Source organism: Hyposmocoma kahamanoa, unplaced genomic scaffold (genome assembly GCF_003589595.1).
Source record: "Hyposmocoma kahamanoa isolate Upper Pololo Valley unplaced genomic scaffold, ASM358959v1 98294, whole genome shotgun sequence".
In the NCBI taxonomy this organism is placed as follows: Eukaryota; Metazoa; Arthropoda; class Insecta; order Lepidoptera; family Cosmopterigidae; genus Hyposmocoma; species Hyposmocoma kahamanoa.
Window position 1 is genome coordinate 1 of NW_020655559.1, and position 20,648 is coordinate 20,648.

Genomic DNA, 20,648 nt, shown 5'->3' on the forward strand with positions numbered 1-20,648 from the left:
GTACTTTCCTTTTGATTTGATGAGGACGATTGTGGTACCGGTAATCAAAAATAGGACAGGAGATGTGGCAGACAAGAGTAACTATAGGCCAATCTCTTTGGCGACAGTCGTAGCCAAGGTGCTTGACGGCGTGCTCAACTCATATTTAAACCCGTATCTACACCTATATGATGCTCAGTTTGGCTTTCAACCAGGACTTTCTACGGAAAGCGCTATAGTGACGTTGAAGCATACTGTCAAGTACTATACCGACAGGAAGACACTCATTTTCGCGTGCTTCCTTGATCTTTCAAAAGCCTTCGATTTGGTCTCATATGACTTCCTATGGGCTAAATTAGGGCGACGGGCATGCCGGTGGAGTTAAGGGGCCTGTTTGAATATTGGTATCACAATCAAACTAACGTAGTGAGATGGGGCAATGCTCTCTCTTCTCCATATGTTGCGGAATGTGGAGTTAGGCAGGGGGGATTAACTTCTCCAAAACTTTTTAATCTGTACATAAATGCATTGATCGGTGAGCTTAGCAGCACTCTTGTGGGATGCTATATAGATGGAGTATGTCTCAATAATATTAGTTATGCCGATGACATGGTGCTGCTGGCACCATCGATCAGTGCACTTAGAAAATTAATTGGGGTTTGTGAGGATTATGCCGCCTCGCATAGATTGATGTACAACGTCAAAAAGACTGAGTATATGGTCTTTGGGGTCGCCGGTAAGAAGAGTCCTAACAATGTGCTTCCCATAAGTCTCAATGGAATTCTATTGAAGAAAGTAACTCATTTCAAATATTTAGGACACTATATTGCCGACGACCTCAAGGACAATATGGATATAGAACGCGAGCGCAGGGCACTGACGGTGAAGGCGAACATGCTGGCTCGCAGGTTTGCTCGATGTACGGTGGAGGTGAAGGTCACTATTTTCTGGGCTTACTGCACACCACTGTACGCGGGGGTTCTGTGGGCCAGCTATACCCAAGTCTCGCTCAGGGCCATGCGCTCGCAATACAATAACGACTTCAGGACGCTGATGCGGCTGCCGCGGTTTTGCAGTGCGTCTGCCATGTTTGCTGAAGCCCGTGTGGATAGTTTCATGGCAGTCTTGCGCAAAAGATCAGCATCTATGTTGAACAGAATACGTGGCAGCGGTAACAGCCTCCTGAAGACAATTGCAGTTAGGTGTGAGTGTCCCACAATGCGGCATCTCATTAATAATACAAAATCTGTTCTAGAATTTAAGTACTAACCTAATTATAAGTTTCATTGTTGCTAACACTTATGGAGCCTAGTTATCTGAATAAATGAATTTGAATTTATAACTAATTTTTTGATGATTTTGTGGGTTGGATCCTTTTTGCTTAACTACGTCCAATTATCAACCATGATATGGCGTGTCTCTGGTTCGAGTACAGCCGAATGTAATGAATTGTCCTTTGTATTCCATTTTTGTATGACAACATTCTTGTTTTAACGTACAACAACACATACATAAATATTTTGTAAATTTAAATTAAACATTCCCACAAGTGTTACGATTACGTTTGTTTTTATTTTATTCTTTAGCCTGTATCGTGTTGTAGCTAAGATAGTTCACGATGCGCAATAGTTAAAAGTGTATTATGAGTCATTTCATGGGAATATCCCACGCAAAACGATATGCTCCGTGCTTTATAGGAATAGAGTCTTTGACTTTCTTGTAGTCCAGTGAGAGAATGGTTGTTGTTCAATTGATAAGTTGACGGTTCTTATCCATATTATAGCGGCATGTAACCTTACTTAGTTCTGCATCCGAGCTTTACTGCGGTTCGGTTTTCAAGGGTAAGGTGCTGGTGAAATTACAGGCACATGGGACTTATGTCTCAGGGTGATAGGCGCAGTGGCAGTGCCCCTCAGATCTTTGCAATTTAAAGCTCTGAGTGACACTGCAACTGTTATGACCAGGCGTGTTGCTACCACTAGCCACACGACTTATTCGTCCCGTCACTTGTGTTATAAAAAAATAAATAAAAATAAACACTTAGGAATAATATCATGGATGCGACTATAATTTTCACACTTAGAGTAGCAAAATAAGGCATTTTTCTACGATTTTCGAGATAACTGCCAATTTATATACAATATTTGCGATTGATTTATTAAATTTGTTCAATATGATCACTAATGATCTTAAGTAAACAATTTGACGAAAATTTCTTATTAGCATCACAATTCTTTTTTATTTATTTAAGTTTTTATTCAGTTTAAAGAAAGTGTAAACAAGACAAACTAAACAACGTAGGCTTCTTTAGATAGACACATACACACATCAAAAAAAGTTTGCGATCACTTCGAAAAACTGAAATCTTTTTTGTTACTGTAGATTATATTATGATTTTTTCTTCTTTTTAGATTCTTTATTTAAAAATAAATTAGAACATAAAACAATGACCCCGTTCAATTGTTTTTTCATATAAAAAGGCTTTCAGTCCTAGCTTACGCTCATTCAGAAATCTGATTTAGTCAATTATAAGCGATTCAAGATATTTTTCGCGGAAAGTTGTGATTGAAAAAATGCCAAGAGAAATATCAGAGGTTTTACAAGCTAGAATAGTAACTTTGAGGGGAGAAGGATACACCACGAGAGTAATAGCACGCAGACTTGCTATATCCCAATCCTGTGTCGTGGCTACGTTGCAGAGGTATCACGGAATGGGGAATTTAGCTGACCGACCCCACAGCGGTCGCCCAACTGTTTTGACAGCTGCCCAAAAGCGCTATATTAGATTGCTGGCAGCCCGTGATCCAACAATCAACGCCACTAAAATAAAAGCAGAAGTCAGAGCCGCATCTGGGCTTGAAGTTAGCACGCAGACCGTTCGCAATTGCTTGCACCAGACTGGATTACGAGCACGGAGGTCTTGGCGAGCTCCGCTCAATTCCCGGCAACGTCAACAACGAAGATTGCAGTGGGCTAGACTTCGGCAAAATGAAGAAGGTGAGGACGAAAACATTTGGCAAAACTGTCTCTTCGTTGACGAATCCCGAATCAGCACTCATCCAGATAACCGACGTGTCCGTATCTGGAGAAGACCAGGCGACCGTGAAAGACAAAGAACTGCCACTGGAACAGTTCAGCAAGGCGGAAAATCGGTGTCCTTTTGGGGTGGCATTATGATTGGAGCTAGAACGCCTTTGATCCCGTATCGGGGCTTCATGACAGCAGACATGTACAAAGCAGTTGCTATTGATGATATCGTCAGACGATTCCGAGTAAACCATGGGCACCAATTTGTACTGGTCGATGATAATGCGCCCGCACATCGAGCTCAACGAGTCAATGCTGCTCTTCAAGAATACGATATCACACGATTAGACTGGCCTGCCGGCTCGCCCGACTTAAACCCAATAGAGCACGCGTGGGATGCTCTTAAACGAGCAGTATGGAACCGTGAGCCACGTCCCCAGACAGTTCCAGAGCTCAGGGAAGCCGCTATTGAAGAATGGGATAGGTTACCCCAGGAAATGCTGGATAACTTGATCCTCAGCATGCCCAGGAGGATCTTCGCATGTATTCGAGCCAGGGGAGGAGTTATTTTATATTGAATTCACACCTTTTAATAATAAATTGTTGTTTAAGTTTAATTAAACAGTCATTTTCTTTCTATGAAATTTATATCACTATTACATTATGATTAATGGCTCAATTTTTAAAAATAAATAATAAAAAATAGTTTTATATTTTAATTTCAAACAGGGTATTCCTATTTAAAGAAAGCATACAACATAGATTTTTTCTTGATAAAGTTAAATTTAAAGAATTATAGGAGCTTATGCTATTGATCGCAAACTTTTTTTGATGTGTGTATATGTCGATCACTATAAAAGTGGTGTAAGTCCATATTTTAAAACACAAATTTGTTTGCTTAATGGTATCACATTTAGTCATATCTTTCATTATAAAAGTGAAGCAACTCCAATAATTGCACTAACATCCCAAAGATATATACTAGTTTACTCAGAGAACTAAAATCACTTCACATTAATTTGTTAATAGCAAATCTAAAAAAAAAAATATTTTTTTTATATATCCCTTAGAGAAAAATAGACTTTCTAATTTTTTTTTAATTTCTTAACTTTCTCTTTTCTACTACGGCGTATTGAATTAAATTAATTCACTATTTTAATGATTGAGGTCCTAAAGCATCTTATCACACATGTAAAAATGCAATAATTATAATAATAAGACACACAAAATAAACAAAATTAAATTTAGTAGCCTAAAAATCGGCAATTTTGAATAAAAAAAATAAAAGTCAAATATCTCGAAAAGGGTTAAGTTTAGGGTAGGGTGTTTCATAGTAAAATAAGTCAGAAATGATGAGTACTCCACGCCCTTAACGGATCTAGCACGACTTTTCCTGTAACCCTGTATAATAAATCAGCAACAGGGTTCGTTATAAAAATTAATTAATTAAATAACTTATTTGGTGTGATTGATTTACAGTTTTGATTGATTTACAAAGCGCAGATTGCGGGACGCGGGTAACGACCCCCCCACACCTCACCTAAAATCTAGGCTTGCGTTGAAATGCCTCACCTTAAACCATAACCCGCAGCGTTAAATGAGTGTGGAAGATTTTCAACGGAAATCTATATTTACTAAAGTTGAGTTCGTTCGTAAAACCGAGGACAAATGCAAGTTTTTGTCTTTATAATTTTTGTCGCCGTCAAGGTGATATGTCACGGTCTTGTTTCATACAAAAGTTTTTGTATAAAGGAGAGAGGTTAAATTCGCACCAGGCCCGGCGCAACGAAAAATGTTGCAAAATTTTCGTCATAACTACTAACTCATTGTAATTTAGGTTTTGTTTATACTATCAGTGGCTAACATGTTTATTGTCTTTTACTTATATTTTCTTATACATGTAGTTACAAACAATAGCATTATTAAAATGGAGGCTATCAGCGCGAAACTGGTGTAACTCACATTTTTTTAAATACTGCTTTAAATGATTAAAAAATATATTTATTCAATTTTATTATACTTGAAAATAGCACCTAAATTTAAAATATATGTGTACTTTAGTATCATCAAGTTTTATTGAACGTCTGGATGGTTTACCACTATGATATTCAATTTTTTTTTTGTGAAATTACTCATTTGAAGTAATATAACTTTAGTATAATTATAATTCTTACAACAAAGTTGCAACTCCTATTATCCATAATTGCTAATCACGCAGGGCAGACGCCTTTTTCCCACCACCTGTCTCCCTCGCGGTCCTTGCAAAAAAGTAATAAGAGAACAATAAGATAATTGATATTATATTATTATTAATTCTACCTATAATTGATACCTATGATTCCCACAGCGGTCTATATCGACCCCAGCATGCTGATATAGATTCAAATTGGAATCGAACCGATCGGGTAGTCTCGAAATCAGATGGGTTTCCGAGCGAGAAGGTGAACCTGTTTCGTACTATATCTTTCTAATTTGTGAGTTAAATCAACTTTAGTGGTAGTAGAGCTTCTTGTGAAAAACATAGGGTCGTATTCTAGAACTCTACTCAATGCTCAAGTCAGGATTGCACTGGAAACACAAGCGCTGGAAATACGACCCTAATGGCAGGGACTTGAGTATGATTTCGAGTGCTTTAAACCATACCCAAATCCTGACTTGAGCATTGAGTAGAGTTCTAGATTACGACCCTTAGTCTAGGGTAGTATTGCCACCTTATCTATTTCTGCAGCCAAGTTGTAATGTCAGCATCACTGTGTTCCGGTTTTGAAGAGTAAGAGGGTACCGGCGAAATTACAGACACATGACCCTTGTCAACTTACGTCTCAGGGTTACGGGTGCAGTGGTAGTGCCCCTCAGATCTTTGCAATTTAAAACTCTGAGTGGCACTGTAATTGTTATGGACAGGCGTGTAGCTTACCATCAAGTAGGAGTGCTCGACATGTATCGACATTCAAAAAATATCGATATATAACCTCGATGTATCGAATCAATCCGATATTATCGTATCATTCAGTATCGACACGTACTATTGATATATTTTATCCGATACATGAAAAATCGTACAAAGTTGAAAGTATGCAATTCAAAATTATACAGGGTCAAGAGCACGTCAAGCTTGACACTTAAAATTTAAATCCACCTTATGCTGCTTACGATAAGAACGGTCCAAGGTACAAAGTGTCATGCTTGACGTGCTCTGGACTGTACTTGCAGAAATAAAACGCACTTTGAGTTCTGAATCAATGTAACGTAGTCGTTATATTCTCATTGGTTAGCCACACACACACAATAATATTGCTTGTGTGCGGGCTATATTGTTGTGTTGGAATTCAGTAACTGAAGAAAACATTTGACTATTGTGTCAAAACTAGTGGTTTTACTTATTTACTCTTAGTAAAATTTCCTTCCTTTTATCTTTTAGAATTATTTACGATATATCGAAAATATCGATGTTTTGTACCGATATATCGTAAAATATCGTTACAACATTTCTATATGTCACATCGGAAAAAATATCGATTTTTTTTACATGAACACCACTACCACCAGGCGCACGACTTGTTCATCCCGTCACTTGATGTTATGTAAAAAAACTGTGTTCCGATTTGAAATGTCAAAACTTTGTGATCGGCCAGTTGTGAATCGCAATTATGCGCCTCGACTCGGAAGAGACGCAGTTTCCGACCGGGAGCGGTGTAATATATCGCATTATATATATATATATTTATATTACACCTCTCCCGGTCGGAAACTGCGAAATAAAAGATCGCGTCTACCTGTAATGAACCTTTATTGTCGACTGACTGGCCAATACATGCATAACCACTAATCTGACACTACACTCCTTCACACTAAATTAGCACTTAACAATATTACAAACCCTTAACAATATTACAAACCCTTAATATCTAAAATTTATAATTAGGAACCTTATTAATTCTAGACTGTCATACCATGCGAGTTCGGGGCGGTTGTGGTGGCGTCGGCGACGTGGTAGGCGATGCAAACTGCTACTCAGGCGTAACAGGACTTTTCCGTTGCACTCTCTCAAATGTTTGGTGCTTCGAAGTCGTTCGAGTCGCCGAGTCCGGCGACCCCTCCTCCTGTTCGCTCTCAATTTTGTCTGTCCCGTATACCGTTGAACGATCTATCTGGTGCAGACTGAGGCTGAGGACTTGTGCTTTCTTTTTTTCTAATCGAGATGATGTTGAAACAATAAATAACCGAGTGCTGTTAGACCGTCTCCGTAACTGATCGACATGACGATGTATGGTTTCCCCACTACTGCTTATTACTTTAACGTTATTGGGTCCCAAACAGTCAAACTACACGGCCGGGCGCCCATTTCTCCCCTTTCAAGAATAATCTATACCATACTTCTTCTCCTTCATTGACCTGCCTTTGTTGGGCTCGTAGAACCTGCGCCTTCCTATCTGGCTTAATTAAATCTAACCGGGTGCCTAAACCGCCTACCTAACAGTAACATAGATGGACTTTCACCGGTCGTAGAGTGTTCTACATTTCTGTAGTATGTAAGAAATGACCACAGTGCCCTATCAACGTTACATTTTTCCTGTAACGCTTTTTTAATAACTCGTTTTATAGTCCTAACCGCATTTTCGGCTAGACCGTTGGATGCCGGATGGTAAGGTGCAGTGAATATATGTATGTTCGATTGCATTATTTTTAATATAACTTTCGAATTCTTTTGACGTAAATTGTGGTCCGTTATCACTAACGATTTGCCGTGGAATTCCCCATCTACTAAATAATTCACTCAGACAATCTGTAAGTCTGTTCGCCGTTGTACTGCTAACGTTAAACACTTCCATCCATTTGGACGTCGCATCCACTACTACCAAGTAGGTGCAGCCCGCGATGGGACCCAAGAAATCCAAATATAGTCTGGTCCATGGGCGGCGTGGCCAGGGCCACGTGTGCGGCGCCTGGTGCGGAGGCGCGGCCGCCTGTGTCGCGCACACCGCGCACGCTCGGCACGCGTTCTCCACGGCCTCGTCCACGCCCGGCCACCACACGTAGCTGCGCGCCAAGCCCTTTGACTTTACGATTCCCATATGTGGTTCGTGTAACATCCTCAAAACTTTTTCCCTACATTTCTCCGGGACTACGCGAGTCTGTGGCCCCACATTGTACATCCTAATTCTTCGTATAATTCGCTTTTCCGATTAACAAACGGTTATAAATTCACGATCTGGTTCTGTTCGGGCCAGCCGTCTCGGATATAACTTAAGATTCTTGATAGCGGTGGGTCTCGTGAGGTCTCCCTTTTAATTTCATGGTAGTCCAACAATAAAGCGTCCTGTACGAAATGTAAATAAGTTTGATGGTAATTTTTTTTTTTTTTATTTTTTTTATTGTGACTCGGCAAAATGACTGCACCGCGCCTGATGGAAAGTGCGAATACAGTCCAGAGATGAGAGTAACGGATGGAAAACACAAATATCTTCACTCCGTCACTATCATTTTGCCGGTCTGGCCAAATGCTTCTTCACACTACGTTTGAAGGACCCGATGTTATAGAGGGGAGGGAATACATGCGCCGGGAGTTGGTTCCACAATTTGATGGTTCGGCATAAGAACGAATTGCCAAACTTTTTAGTGCGGGACGGTATTGAACTGACCGTCCAACTGTGGCAACGCAGTCCGGCACGGGAGGTCCGCTGATGGAAAGGAGAGGAAGGGATAAGGTTGAATAACTCTTCAGAGCACTCACCGTGGTACAGGCGATAGAATACGCTAAGAGACGCTATATCTCTGACGCTATATCGCTAAATCTCTGTAACGACTCCGCATGCTCAGTTACATGAGGATCGTTGACAACACGGAAGGCGTAGCGCTGCAGTCCATCTAGGGCATCGAGCAAGTACTTGGCAGAGCCGTCCCAAAGGTGCGAACAGTACTCCATGCTGCTTCGGACCTGAGCTTTATACAACAGGTATCGCAGCTCTGGAGTAAAAAATCGGTGCACCTTGTTCAGGATGCCAAGCCTGCGCGACGCGGTACAGATGACGCTCTCTATATAGTCTTTGTTGCTCATGTCCTTCCGGATGCTCATCCCCAGCAGGCTGAGCTTGTCCTGCAGTGTCAGCGTTGTACCCTGAAGATGGGGAAGTGGAAGGAATGGGGATTTTTTGGAACTGAACGCGCATACCTGTGTTTTCTTGGCGTTGAACTCAACCAAGTTTCGGGAGCCCCACGACGATATATGTTCCAAAACATGGTTGAGCTCAGCGACAAGTTTTTCCCGGTTTCTCTCAGGGTCCTCCCGGCTGCTTGACGGTTGCTTATAATAGCAACCGTGCACTGTGCTATCATCTGCATAGCAATGAATGTTGCCAAAAGGCAACAAGTCATTGATATGCAGAAGGAACAGCGTGGGCGACAGCACGGAGCCCTGTGGCACCCCAGCATTAACTGTCACGAGCCGCGAAGTGCCTCCGTCAACAAGGACACGCAATCTTCGCTCGCGCAGAAAGCCGGAGATCCACTCACAAAGGCGGCCGGGAAGACCATATGCCGGAAGCTTGGAGAGGAGACCACGGTGCCAGACCCGATCAAAGGCCTTAGCAATATCCAGACTTATCGCTAAGGTTTCGCCCTGTTTGTCGATAGCTTCACCCCAGAGATGCATTAGATACGCTAGAACGTCACCCGTTGATCGGTTCGGCCGAAACCCGTACTGTCGATCATTAAGAATGGAGTGACGTTCCAGGTGCCGGATTATCTGGATATTTAGAATCCGCTCCATCACTTTGCAGAGCACTGAAGTGACAGCTATTGGGCGATAGTTTGTCGGATCAGACCGATCTCCTTTCTTGGGGATAGGTTGCACGTTGGCCTCCCTCCAAGCTAGGGGCACGTTACCAGATTGGTATGAGAGGCGGTATAAGCGCGTCAGTACGGGAGACAACTCCGCCGCACACCTTTTAAGGACGATAGGAGGTATCCCATCTGGACCATAGGCCTTCCGCACGTCAAGAGTCTGCAGTTCCTTGCGGACATCACATTGCCTGATAACTATATCAGGCATTGTGACTCCGCAGTGGGGAATTGACGGCGGTTGCGCATCTTGGTCGTGAATGCGCGAGTTAGCCCCAAAAAGGTCGGCCAATAAATTGGCTTTCTCTTCGGGGCCATAGGCCAAAAATCCATTGGGACACCTCAAAGGCGGCAGCGACGAACGACAAAAATTGGACTGCACGGCTTTGGCCAGGCTCCAGTAGGCACGGCTACCGGTGGGATGGGCTACCAGCTTCTGGCCAATCCGTGAAACGCGCTGGGCATCCGCTCTTATGTAAGCCCTCCTGCAAGACTTGGTTGCTTTGTTATAGGCTGCTTTAAGGGACGCAAGGTTGGGATCCTTTGTTACACGACCCTTGATCCAACCACGATATGCAGCCTGTTTCTCACTAACAGCGTCCATGCATTCGCGATTGAACCAAGGGCGTCCTCTGCGATTGGCGATGACACTGGAAGACGGTATGTAGTAATTCATAGCCGTTCCAATCTCATCGACAACAGCATCGGCAGCTGCTGAGGCATCCTTTCCCGCAAAGCAGTGCTGCAACCAAGGGATGGACGCAAAGTAGTCGCGCATACCATCCCAATCCGCCGACGAGTAGTGCCAAATGCGACGAGTGACCTCCTTCAGCTTAGTTGGAGGCATTTGGGAAACCTTACACCCAACCAAACAGTGATCAGAACTTCCCAGGGGGGCGCTGACTGATACTGTATAGTAGGTAGGTCAAGTCATGCGTGAGAGCGAAAGCGTGGGCAGTTCTTCCTGCATGGTCAGTCTTGAGGGAACTTAACCATGATTCATGGTGAGCATTAAAGTCCCCCAACACGACCATCTCCGCAGATGGGAACTGCGCCTGCGCGTCAAGAGTCGCCTGGCTCAGTTGGTCAAAGAGCCTAGTTGTCTCCGCATCCCCGCTGTGGGATCTATATAAGCACGCGAAGACTCTAGCTGAATAACTAGATTCTACGAGCACCCACATCGTGGAAAAGGAGGGGTCCTCCAGGCAGCGCAGACGGCGACAGCACACATCCGAACGAATATATACACATACCCCGGCTTTGGCTTGAAAGTTTTCCTCAAGCGAGTAGCCGGGGTAGTTCAAGTAACTCATATCATTCGGACGGCGAATCTGCGTCTCCGTCAGGAAAAGCAGGGCAGGCCGGGCTGTCTCGAGGTGATGGTGGACAGCTTTGAGGTTGGAGTGGAGTCCGCGGATGTTAGCGAACTCAATAATAAACGCGGTGGGGGGATTAGGCACCGCTGAACGATCTGCATTCTTATGTTGCGCTGTCATGGTGGGTAAGAAGGACGGTAGTGTGAAGAGATGAAGCCTTCGGCACTGCACCGAAGAAGAAAAACGAGGGGAACTGCAATACATGCCGTTGAACTTTTGAAGGATAGCCGGCTGACCCGCCGAACGGAAGGGCCCCCGTACCCCCCCGGGATATGCCACCGGGACCCCAAATTCCGGTCACTAACCGGCACGACGACCTACCCCAAGATTATGCGCGGCATGGTGGGGCAGCCTCTAGGGGTAGTTAGTCCCTATTGGGCCCCTGTACTGTACCGCGGGCGGCCAGCGGACAACCGTTTCTACGGGTCTCCCTGGCCGGCAGGTCAACTAGATATCCCTCAACAAGTGACATGGCGAATATCCGCCTCAGTCCTCCCAGATACCGCGCCGAAAACTCCACGTGCACTGGATGTACACCAACTGATCCCTGAACGCGATTCGCAAAAGCGTTTCACTGTGGAGGGTTTTCCGCCGTGTGTACTGTGGTCGCTATCCAGTCGGCACAAAGCCTACCACAACGCTAAGCAGATGGACACTTGTGACGCCCTCGGTCGCCTCTTACGACCCCCACGGGCATGTATGGGGAGGCGACAATGTATTCTTAAGCCGTCGCCCCACGGCACTAAATATAATAATCGGCAACCGCGAGAACTCGTCCGCCCCGTTCCGATCAGTATGCACGTAATCGATATCTTAGGAATATGTTGATAATATTACCGCCCACTGCTGCATCCTGCTCGCTATCATTGTTGGTATGCCAGTAATGGGTCCGAATATTGACACCAACGGCTTATGATCGGTCCTGAGTGTAAACAGGCGGCCATACAAATACTGATGAAATTTATTTACACTGAATATAATCGCTAGCGCCTCACGATGTATTTGTGAGTAATTTTTCTCTCAGTCTGTCAGTGAGCGTGCGCGTGGTGTAGGCGACTGACCGCTCGCTGCGTCCGTCCGCGCCCAGCTGACTGAGTACTCCGCCGACGCCATACGGGCTCGCGTCACACGTGACAATCAGAGGCTTTCTAGGTTCATAGTATGCTAGTGTTTCCGCACTCGAAAGCAGCTCCTTGATTTCAATGAACGCCAATGCATACTCCGTAGACCATGACCATTCCCTACCTTTTTGCAATAACTCGTATAACGGGACCAATTTAGCGCTCATATTCGTTACGAACTTTCCATAAAAATTGACTATACCTAGAAACGACCTACACTGTTTTACATCCATTGATCTAGGCATATTCACGATCGCCTCGATTTTTGACGGGTCTGTTTTTATACCATCCTTTCCTATAACGTAACCTAGATATCGAACTTCATCCACTAAAAATACGCACTTACTACCCTTTACTTTTAACCCGTTGCTGTGCAATTTACTGAAAACTGCCTCCAATGCCGCTAAGTGTTCGCAAATTATGACGTCATCCAGAAATATTTCTACGTTCGGAATGTCTTTCAGTAGATTGCACATTATTCTTTGAAATATCCCAGGGCTCGAGGATAACCCATATACCGACCGTTTATAGCGGTATAAACCGCGGTGCGTATTTATTACCGTAAACTTTTTCGTCTCGTCTAATTCAATTTGATTATATGCTTGTGATAAGTCGATTTTTGAATAATACCGCGCCCCTTTAAGGTTCACCATGGAAACGGAATTTCGAGAATTCCCTTTCTCATCTGCAATCTTGCCGCACCCCATGTGTTCACCGTATTTGGCTCCATCTAAGTTTTTGATTTGATTTACCGATCTGTATCAAATGAGGAAGTGATAAATGAAACAGAGTCCTAAGTATTTTTCAGTTTGACAAAAATAAATCCGGATAGAAGTTGAAATATCACACCGTAATTTAAAAAAACAATGTTTTTATTTCTTCTCAAAGTCGCGGACTTACCAAACCACGCTCGTATATCAATTATTACTATTCAATAATAATTATTGATACTAAATCTTTTATCCTTCTAACAACCAATAACCTATGTATTTCGTTGATTCCTTTTCAGAATCGACGACATTCAAGACAACTCGATACTACGGCGCGGGATCCCGGTAGCGCACTCAATTTACGGCGTGGCAAGCACCATCAACGCGGCCAACTACGTTATGGTCATCGCGCTTGAAAAGACACTTGAACTTGGTCATCCTTTGGTAAAACTCGTTGTTAAATATTTCAATACAAACCCGCCACGGGGAAAACAATAGTCGACCGCTCTCGTCCATTTCTGGTTCTAGACTTACATTTTATTTTACTTATTTTAGGAAGGTTTACAGCTATAAGTTAAAAATGGCATATAAAAGTAAACAATTAAAAAAAGCCTATTGCAAACCTCCACATTTGGATATAAAAATTACAAATCAATCAAGTAATGCTGATCTTACTTACATTTTTATAGTTTAAAGCAGTCAGAAAAATAAATATCTTATATATTTTGATTGCTTATATTATATGTATTTTATACGACTATTGCGATTTCTTATAGTCAAAAGTATTTATTGCTTTCATATGTAACATAGTGCTCTTAAAATTGTCTCAACGTGACCCTGTTAGGGCGCCACAATTAAAAATATGTATTTATAAAAAAATTTCGAAACCTATTTTAATGAAAAGCTACTAAATTAAAAATAATAATAGCAAAACAAAAATTATAAATAACATAAAATGGCTTTTGCAGTGGGTAAGTCGATATAGGCACTCTTCAAAATGTACTGCTTCAGGATAAGGTAGTTCATTCGTTTAATGCTAACAATTTGTTGATTAATGCCAAGAAGACAAAATGTGTTAAATTTGAATTACGTAACGTAAAATCGACTAGTCCAAGCATAGAAATAAACGGAGAAAAGTTAGACCTTGTTAATAAAGCAGTCTCCTTGGGAGTGACCTTAGATAGTAAACTTCAATGGTTTCCACATATATCTTCCCTGGCCAGCAGATTACGCTCCGCTGCATACGCAGTCCGCAGAATACGTGAGCTTACGGATTTTAGTACTGCTAGACTAGTTTACTTTAGTTACTTCTGTGGGGGCGGATTATGAGAAAAAAAACGCCTGGTTGTAAATTGAGCTTCTTGGTCTTGGTTTTGCTTGGATCGCGGTGAGATTTGGAACGCCTTCGGAGTCTTGTGCAGTCAATTTTGGAATGTCGTTCCGCTCCCTACGCTCCGCTTTTTATATCATCGCTGGCCCGCCGTGCCGCTCGCATTCTATTCAAGTGTGCGAGCGGGACGGCACCAATGCAGGAGCGGGACGGGAGAACCCTACAGACTCCAAGCAAAACCCCTCTCTCCCTCTCGTTTATTTACCAAACCTTAAACTAAATTAACAACACCAAATTATAATAATAAATCACAATAATAAATTTACAATATTAAAAATTCACATGGGCGCGAACACGTTTTCGTCCTGAACATATTCTCCCGCCGCAGCTTGTAGCTGGAAAGTCCTAGGGTTCGCGCTTCGTTGTCTCGTTGCCTCCCGTTTCAATGATTACCAGCTTCTTTGTAGGACAGCGCAGAACTCCTCTGTTTGTCCGCACGTCGACCGCCCTTATTTCTCCGTCGGGGCCTGGGTATGTAGCCACAATGATGCCGCGGGGCCAGGTGTTGCGTGGTAGCGTCCCGTCGGCTATGAACACCAAGTCTCCCAGTTGTAGCGCGCCGTTGGTGGCTCTCGGAGTTCGTCTGTGCTGGAGATCAGGGAGGTATTCTCTTATCCAGCGTGACCAGAACATGTCGGCCAGTCGTTGGCTGGTCCGCCAGATCTTGCGCCCGTCGATGTCAGTGTCCGTGAAGGCTCCAGGCAGTGGTACTCGTGAGGGACCCCCCAGTAGGAAGTGGTTCGGAGTCAGGGGGTTCTCGTCTTCTGGAGCAGTGGATACATGGGTGAGAGGGCGGCTGTTGAGGGTGTGCTCTGCCTCGACCAATAGAGTGTGCAGGACCTCTTCTTTCGGGGCGCGTTCGTGCAGTACGGTGTACAGAGCTGTTTTGATGCTTCGTACCAGACGCTCCCATGCTCCTCCCATGAACGGTGCGCTCGGCGGTATGTATCTCCACTTGATGAACCGGATACTGGCGTCTTCCTGTATAGCTTCTAGTGCTGCCCTCTGTAGCTCGGCGTCCGCGCCGCGGAGATTGGTTCCCTGGTCAGACCACAGCTCCGTCGGGCATCCGCGTCGCGATATGAAGCGACGGAGTGCCATGATGGCGGAGTCGGTGCTCAGATCTCCGGCGACCTCGACGTGGACCGCTCTCGTGGTTAGGCAGGTGAAGATCGCTCCGTATCTTTTTTGTCGTGTGCGGCCTACTGTGACTTGGAGTGGGCCGAAGAAATCCAGCCCGGTGTATGTGAACGAGCGTTGATGGTGAGCGAGGCGGCTGGGCGGATGGTTTCCAGTCGAGGGTTGTGGAGGCGTGGCTCTCATGATGCGGCACACTCGGCAACGTTTCAGTTCGCTTCGCACAGCGTTGCGTAGTCGTAGGAGCCAGTAGTGCTGTCGTACCTCGCTGGTGGTGATGCCGAAGCCTCCGTGGTGCGTCTGTTTGTGTATCCAGGCGATATACAGTCGCACCCATGGGTGGTCTCCATCAAGCACGGCTGGTGACCGTTGTTGCTCAGTGATATCACCCGCCGCCGCTATTCGCGATCGTAGTCGTATTATGCCTTCGCCGTCGAGTAGCGTTGATAATTTCATAAGGCGGCTAGAGGGGGGAAAAGGGGTCCCCCTCTTGAGGGCGTTGATTTCCTCGGTGAACGCCTCTTCCTGTTGTGCTCGTATCCACAGCGACTCGGCGTGGCGTAGATATGATGCGTCGATCGTTTTAAATTTGTGTAAAACTTGCTTTCCACGCACAGCCTCGGAAGTATTCGTCTTCTTGCTTTCTGTATCATTTTTTCGCCAAGTAGGGTCGGCGTCGGCATTTTTCCTCGTTCTCTTCCTTAAAGCGGCGCATCGTTGTGTGCGCGTCCGCAGCCTGTCTATGAACTGTAGTACGCGCGCTGTGGTCCGCATGAGGCGTATCCAACTTGAGAAACGAGTTACTTCGGGTAGAGCTTCCTTCAGTCGCGCGCCGACGCCTGTGGTGAGGTGGACCCGTTCTTCATCCGTGACGTTGACGTCCGTGACTTCCTCTTGAGGCCAATTTTCTTCCGACATATATAGAAAGTCCGGCCCCCTGTACCATCGATGATTAGAGTCGAAGTCGTGTGGCACGTCGCGGGTGGCGTCGTCTGCGACGTTCATTTTGGTGGGTATCCATCTCCATTCTTTCGTTTTAGTGTGTTCAGCGATCTCCGCCACTCTATGCGCTACGAACGGTTTATAAACTCGCGGTCCGTTGCGTATCCAGGTCAGCACAGTGCGGGAATCTGTCCAGTAGTAGCGGCTTGTCGGTTTAAATTGATGCTCGTCGACGACGGTCTGTGTAAGACGGCAACCCAGCACGGCAGCTTGCAGCTCTAGTCGTGGTATGGAGATCACCTTCAACGGAGCTACTTTCCCCTTGCCGATGATGAGTGAGACGTGTATGTTGCCATCTTCGTCTTCTACACGCCAATAGGTGACGGCCGCGTATGCCGTTGAACTTGCGTCCACGAATGTGTGTAACTGGATGCCGCGCGCGTGACTAAGTTTCATATAGCAGCGCGGTACTTTTATCTTGGCGAGTCGTCGTACATCTTCCAGGCGTCCGCTTCGGGCGCTTCTAACGGGGTGTCCCAATCGATGCCTGAGCGCCACGTGTCTTGTATGATGCGCTTCGCTTGTATGGTGACTGGAGTGGCGATGCCCAATGGATCAAATATGGACATCGTAGTGCGTAGCGCCTCCCTTTTAGTTGGTGTTCTTGCCCCGTTGTATACTTCCGCCGGTGTTTTGTGAGTGTTGATGTTGAAAGACAGGGTGTCTTCCTCTGGTTGCCACACCATGCCCAGTACTTTCGTGCTGTCCAGTTGTAGTATGTCGCCTTTCGACCCCGGTGATAGCGTGCTTAGTACTCGGCGCGAGTTTGATGCCCAACGTTGCAGGAAGTAGTTCGCGCGGCTGTGTATGTACGCAACTTGTGTGGATATGCGTACGGCCGCTCCTTCGTCGTCAAAACTCGCTAGGTAGTCGTCGACGTAATGGTTGTCGATGATTGCCGCTGTCGCCTCGGGGTACTGAGCACGAAAGTGTTCCGCGTTCTTGTCCTTTACGTAGATAGCAGTACAGGGAGATGATGTGGCGCCGAATATGACACTCTTCATACGGTACTCGGTCGGTTGGCGATCTCGGTCGTCTCCTCTCCACAGGAAGCGTTGCATGTCTCTATCTTCCTCTCGTATGGTCACACGAAGAAACATGTCTCTGATGTCGGCTGCTACCGCTACTGGTCGCTGACGGAACTTCATCAACACGCCGGGCAGGGATTGTATTAAGTCCGGGCCTGGTAGTAGCATGTCGTTCAGGCTGACTCCTTTGGCTTTGGCAGCGGCGTCGTGGACCAATCTGAGCTTCTCTGGCTTCTGTGGATTGATGACGGCGAAATGGGGTAAATACCAAGTCTTCGGGTTCTTATGGGGTGGCGCTATTTCTGCGTAGTCGTTGTCGAACAGTGTTTGTAACTGTTTTTCGTATCTCTTTTTCAGTACCTCGTCGCGGTCGAGTTTCTTTTCAACTAGTTCCAATCTTCTTAACGCCACGTCGTAGCTGTCAGGTGGATGAACGTGCTCGTTACGCCATAGAAGACCGGTTTCAAAGCCTCCCGCCGGTAAACGGCGGGTTTTATCTTCTAGTTGTTGCAGTGCTCGTCGCTCGTCGTCGTTGTGGCTGCGTCTCGGTGTGACAGCCAATGACTCGAGGCTGAAGTGTTCCCTCATCATCTGCTCCATGGACTCTTCATCATCAGGGGCGACAGCGTGGAGTACTTTGTGGGTGTTGACTCTTTCACTCGATCTCTTAGTGCCGTGTAGAACCCAACCTAAATCGGTGAGTGTTGCGATCGGTTGGTGTCGGTCCCCTTGTCGCACGGCATGTGTGAGTAAAAGATGCCAGTTGTCTTGACCCAGCAGTATCGTAGGTGATCCCTCTTCGTAGATGAGATGCTCTTCTAAGTCGTGCAGGTGGGGGCAAGCTCGTATGACGTTACGTGGCACTGCTTGCGGCGATAGCTTCAAGTTGTTCATGGTGCGGGCTGTTATTGTATGCTCATTCGTGTCGCGCCCGCGCAGAGAAATGCGTACTTGTTGCGATTCGCCAACGTTGATTCGCGTGCCGGCTACACCCTCAATGTAAAAGGGTGCTGGTGTACCCGCTGCGCCGATCCTTCTTGCTAGCGCCGCCTCAATCAGGCTGCACGTTGACCCGTCGTCCAGTAGTGCGAGTGCGTTGCACGTACCCTTGGGGCCCCTCACTTGCACAGGGAGTACCTTCAGTAGCGCGGTGGTGTTGCTTCTGTCTTTTGCTGATGCCACAACAAATGATGCAGGAGCTTCTTTCTTCTCCTTTGATGAGGGTGGAGTGCCATGCAGCAGTGAATGATGCATGTACTCGCAACCGTCGATGCCGCACCTCTTGTTTTTACACGTATGGCGAAATTTGCGTGTCCGTAAACAGCGGAAACATAGCCTATGTTTGCGTGCTATGTCCCACCTGGCGGCTACATCTGCTGTCTTCATTTCGTCGCATTGCGCCGCATGATGACCCGTCTTGTCGCAAATAGGACACGTAGTAACTTGTTCGTGCGCGGCTGGCTTCGCTATTTGAGTGTGGCAGCTCTTCATGGGTCTCCTGCCTGCTGGCTCCCGCCGGTCTTCCACAGGTGTGTTCTCGACGGGCGCGTAGCTCCCACAACGTGCAGCTGTGCGTTGCATGAACTCGGTCAGGGTTACTAGGTCAGGTTGGTATTCTGGCTGTTCCGCAGCAAAGTCATAGTATCGATAGCGCAATGCTGAAGGCAGCTTCTCAACCACGGCGCGTACTATCTCGGCATTGTGTAGATAATGCGGTCTGTTTAGCGCCTTCAATGTGGCCGTGACGTTGATGATCTTCGATGCGAAGTTGCAGATGTCTCTCGGATGTTCGCCCAGACGTGGAAGGGTGCGTAGCTTACTCAGTTCGGCCAGTGCGAGCGCGTCCGAACGACCGAACCTTGATGTCAGTAAGCTCATTACTTCGTTGGAGGACGTGGCTCCGACGAATAAACATTGAGCTGCTTCCCTAGCGGTGCCTTTCAAGCTCCTCCGGAGCCTCGCCAGGTTCTCTTGTTCTGTAAGCAGTCCTGCAGATTCCTCATAGGCTGTCTTGAACGGCAGCCAGTCGCTTGACGAACCGTTGAATATGGGTAATTCTTGAAGTCTTGCAGTAGTGGGTTGAATCGCTCGTGCCGCAGTAGTGATCGCCGTTGCTAACTTTTCGTAACATATGTCGCTCGGCGGCTTATGTTCCAGGTGGCCGTCGTTGTTACGATAGTATTGCGGCTGTTGTCTCTCACTTGTGTGCGTGACGTATGTAGAGGGGGGCGCTCCCCCCGCGTAGTTGGTGGGGGGGCACCTGGTCCCAGCTGTTGCAGGTGCCGCGTACGTGGAGATTTTTTCCTGTCGAATGACGTCGCGCGTCGGCGGCGGCGCCTGTGATTCGGCAGGTCTTCCCTTCAATATATCTTCCTTCGTACGTGTGGCGGCAGTGTAGTCTTCCTGCTCTTCTCTTCTCAACCCAATAGTGCTTGTGCGAATCCACTCCGATGTGCGTTCCTCGCGGATCGTGGCTTCCTCTGGATCGTCTTCGTCCGATTCCTCTTCCATTGCCGCGATCTTTGCAGATAATAAATCGATTTTCAGCTTCAATAATTCTTGTTGCGCTTCCGCTAGCTTCTTACGACGACTGTTCGAAGAACCGGATCGAAAAGATCGAACAGATTTAGGAGAGCATATTCTCCGTGGTGCTTCGCTTGTAGCGGCGCCGGCTTCGGGTCTCTCTACTAGTTGGGAGACTGGCGAGGTGGCAGTCGGCGCAGCGTCGATTTGTCTGATCGTCGCGTCGGTTTCCACAGTTGCACCGGTTGTACGTGTGGCGTACGTGGAGCGCGTGTGTTCTGAAGTTGTAGCGGTCTTTTCGGTCCCCGTGATCGTGTCGGTGCCCGTCGAACAGGTTGGAGCAGTGGACGAGGATTCTTGGGTATTCACGGGGTATGATTTTGCGCTTCTGGTAACTGGCATTGTTCTTTCTTGATGTAATCCGGCTGCTGAAGGACCAGAAAATGTGGGGGCGGATTATGAGAAAAAAAACGCCTGGTTGTAAATTGAGCTTCTTGGTCTTGGTTTTGCTTGGA

The 20,648-nt window shown here is 46.1% G+C and overlaps 3 protein-coding genes across 3 annotated transcripts; 1 reads left to right on the plus strand and 2 right to left on the minus strand.

Annotated features, from left to right (window-relative positions):
- The first annotated feature begins 588 nt into the window (after positions 1-588).
- On the plus strand, positions 589-7,003 carry LOC113238824. Its single transcript, XM_026475669.1, has 2 exons — positions 589-1,176; positions 6,950-7,003. The coding sequence occupies exons 1-2, from the start codon at positions 589-591 to the stop codon at positions 7,001-7,003; spliced, it is 642 nt and encodes a 213-aa protein (XP_026331454.1).
- Positions 7,004-14,788: 7,785 nt separating this feature from the next.
- LOC113238825 lies at positions 14,789-16,978 on the minus strand. The gene has a single exon (XM_026475670.1). It carries the CDS (start codon positions 16,976-16,978, stop codon positions 14,789-14,791), a length of 2,190 nt encoding a protein of 729 aa, XP_026331455.1.
- Positions 16,979-16,995: 17 nt separating this feature from the next.
- On the minus strand, positions 16,996-20,535 carry LOC113238826. The gene has a single exon (XM_026475671.1). The coding sequence runs from the start codon at positions 20,533-20,535 to the stop codon at positions 16,996-16,998; it is 3,540 nt and encodes a 1,179-aa protein (XP_026331456.1).
- Positions 20,536-20,648: the final 113 nt, after the last annotated feature.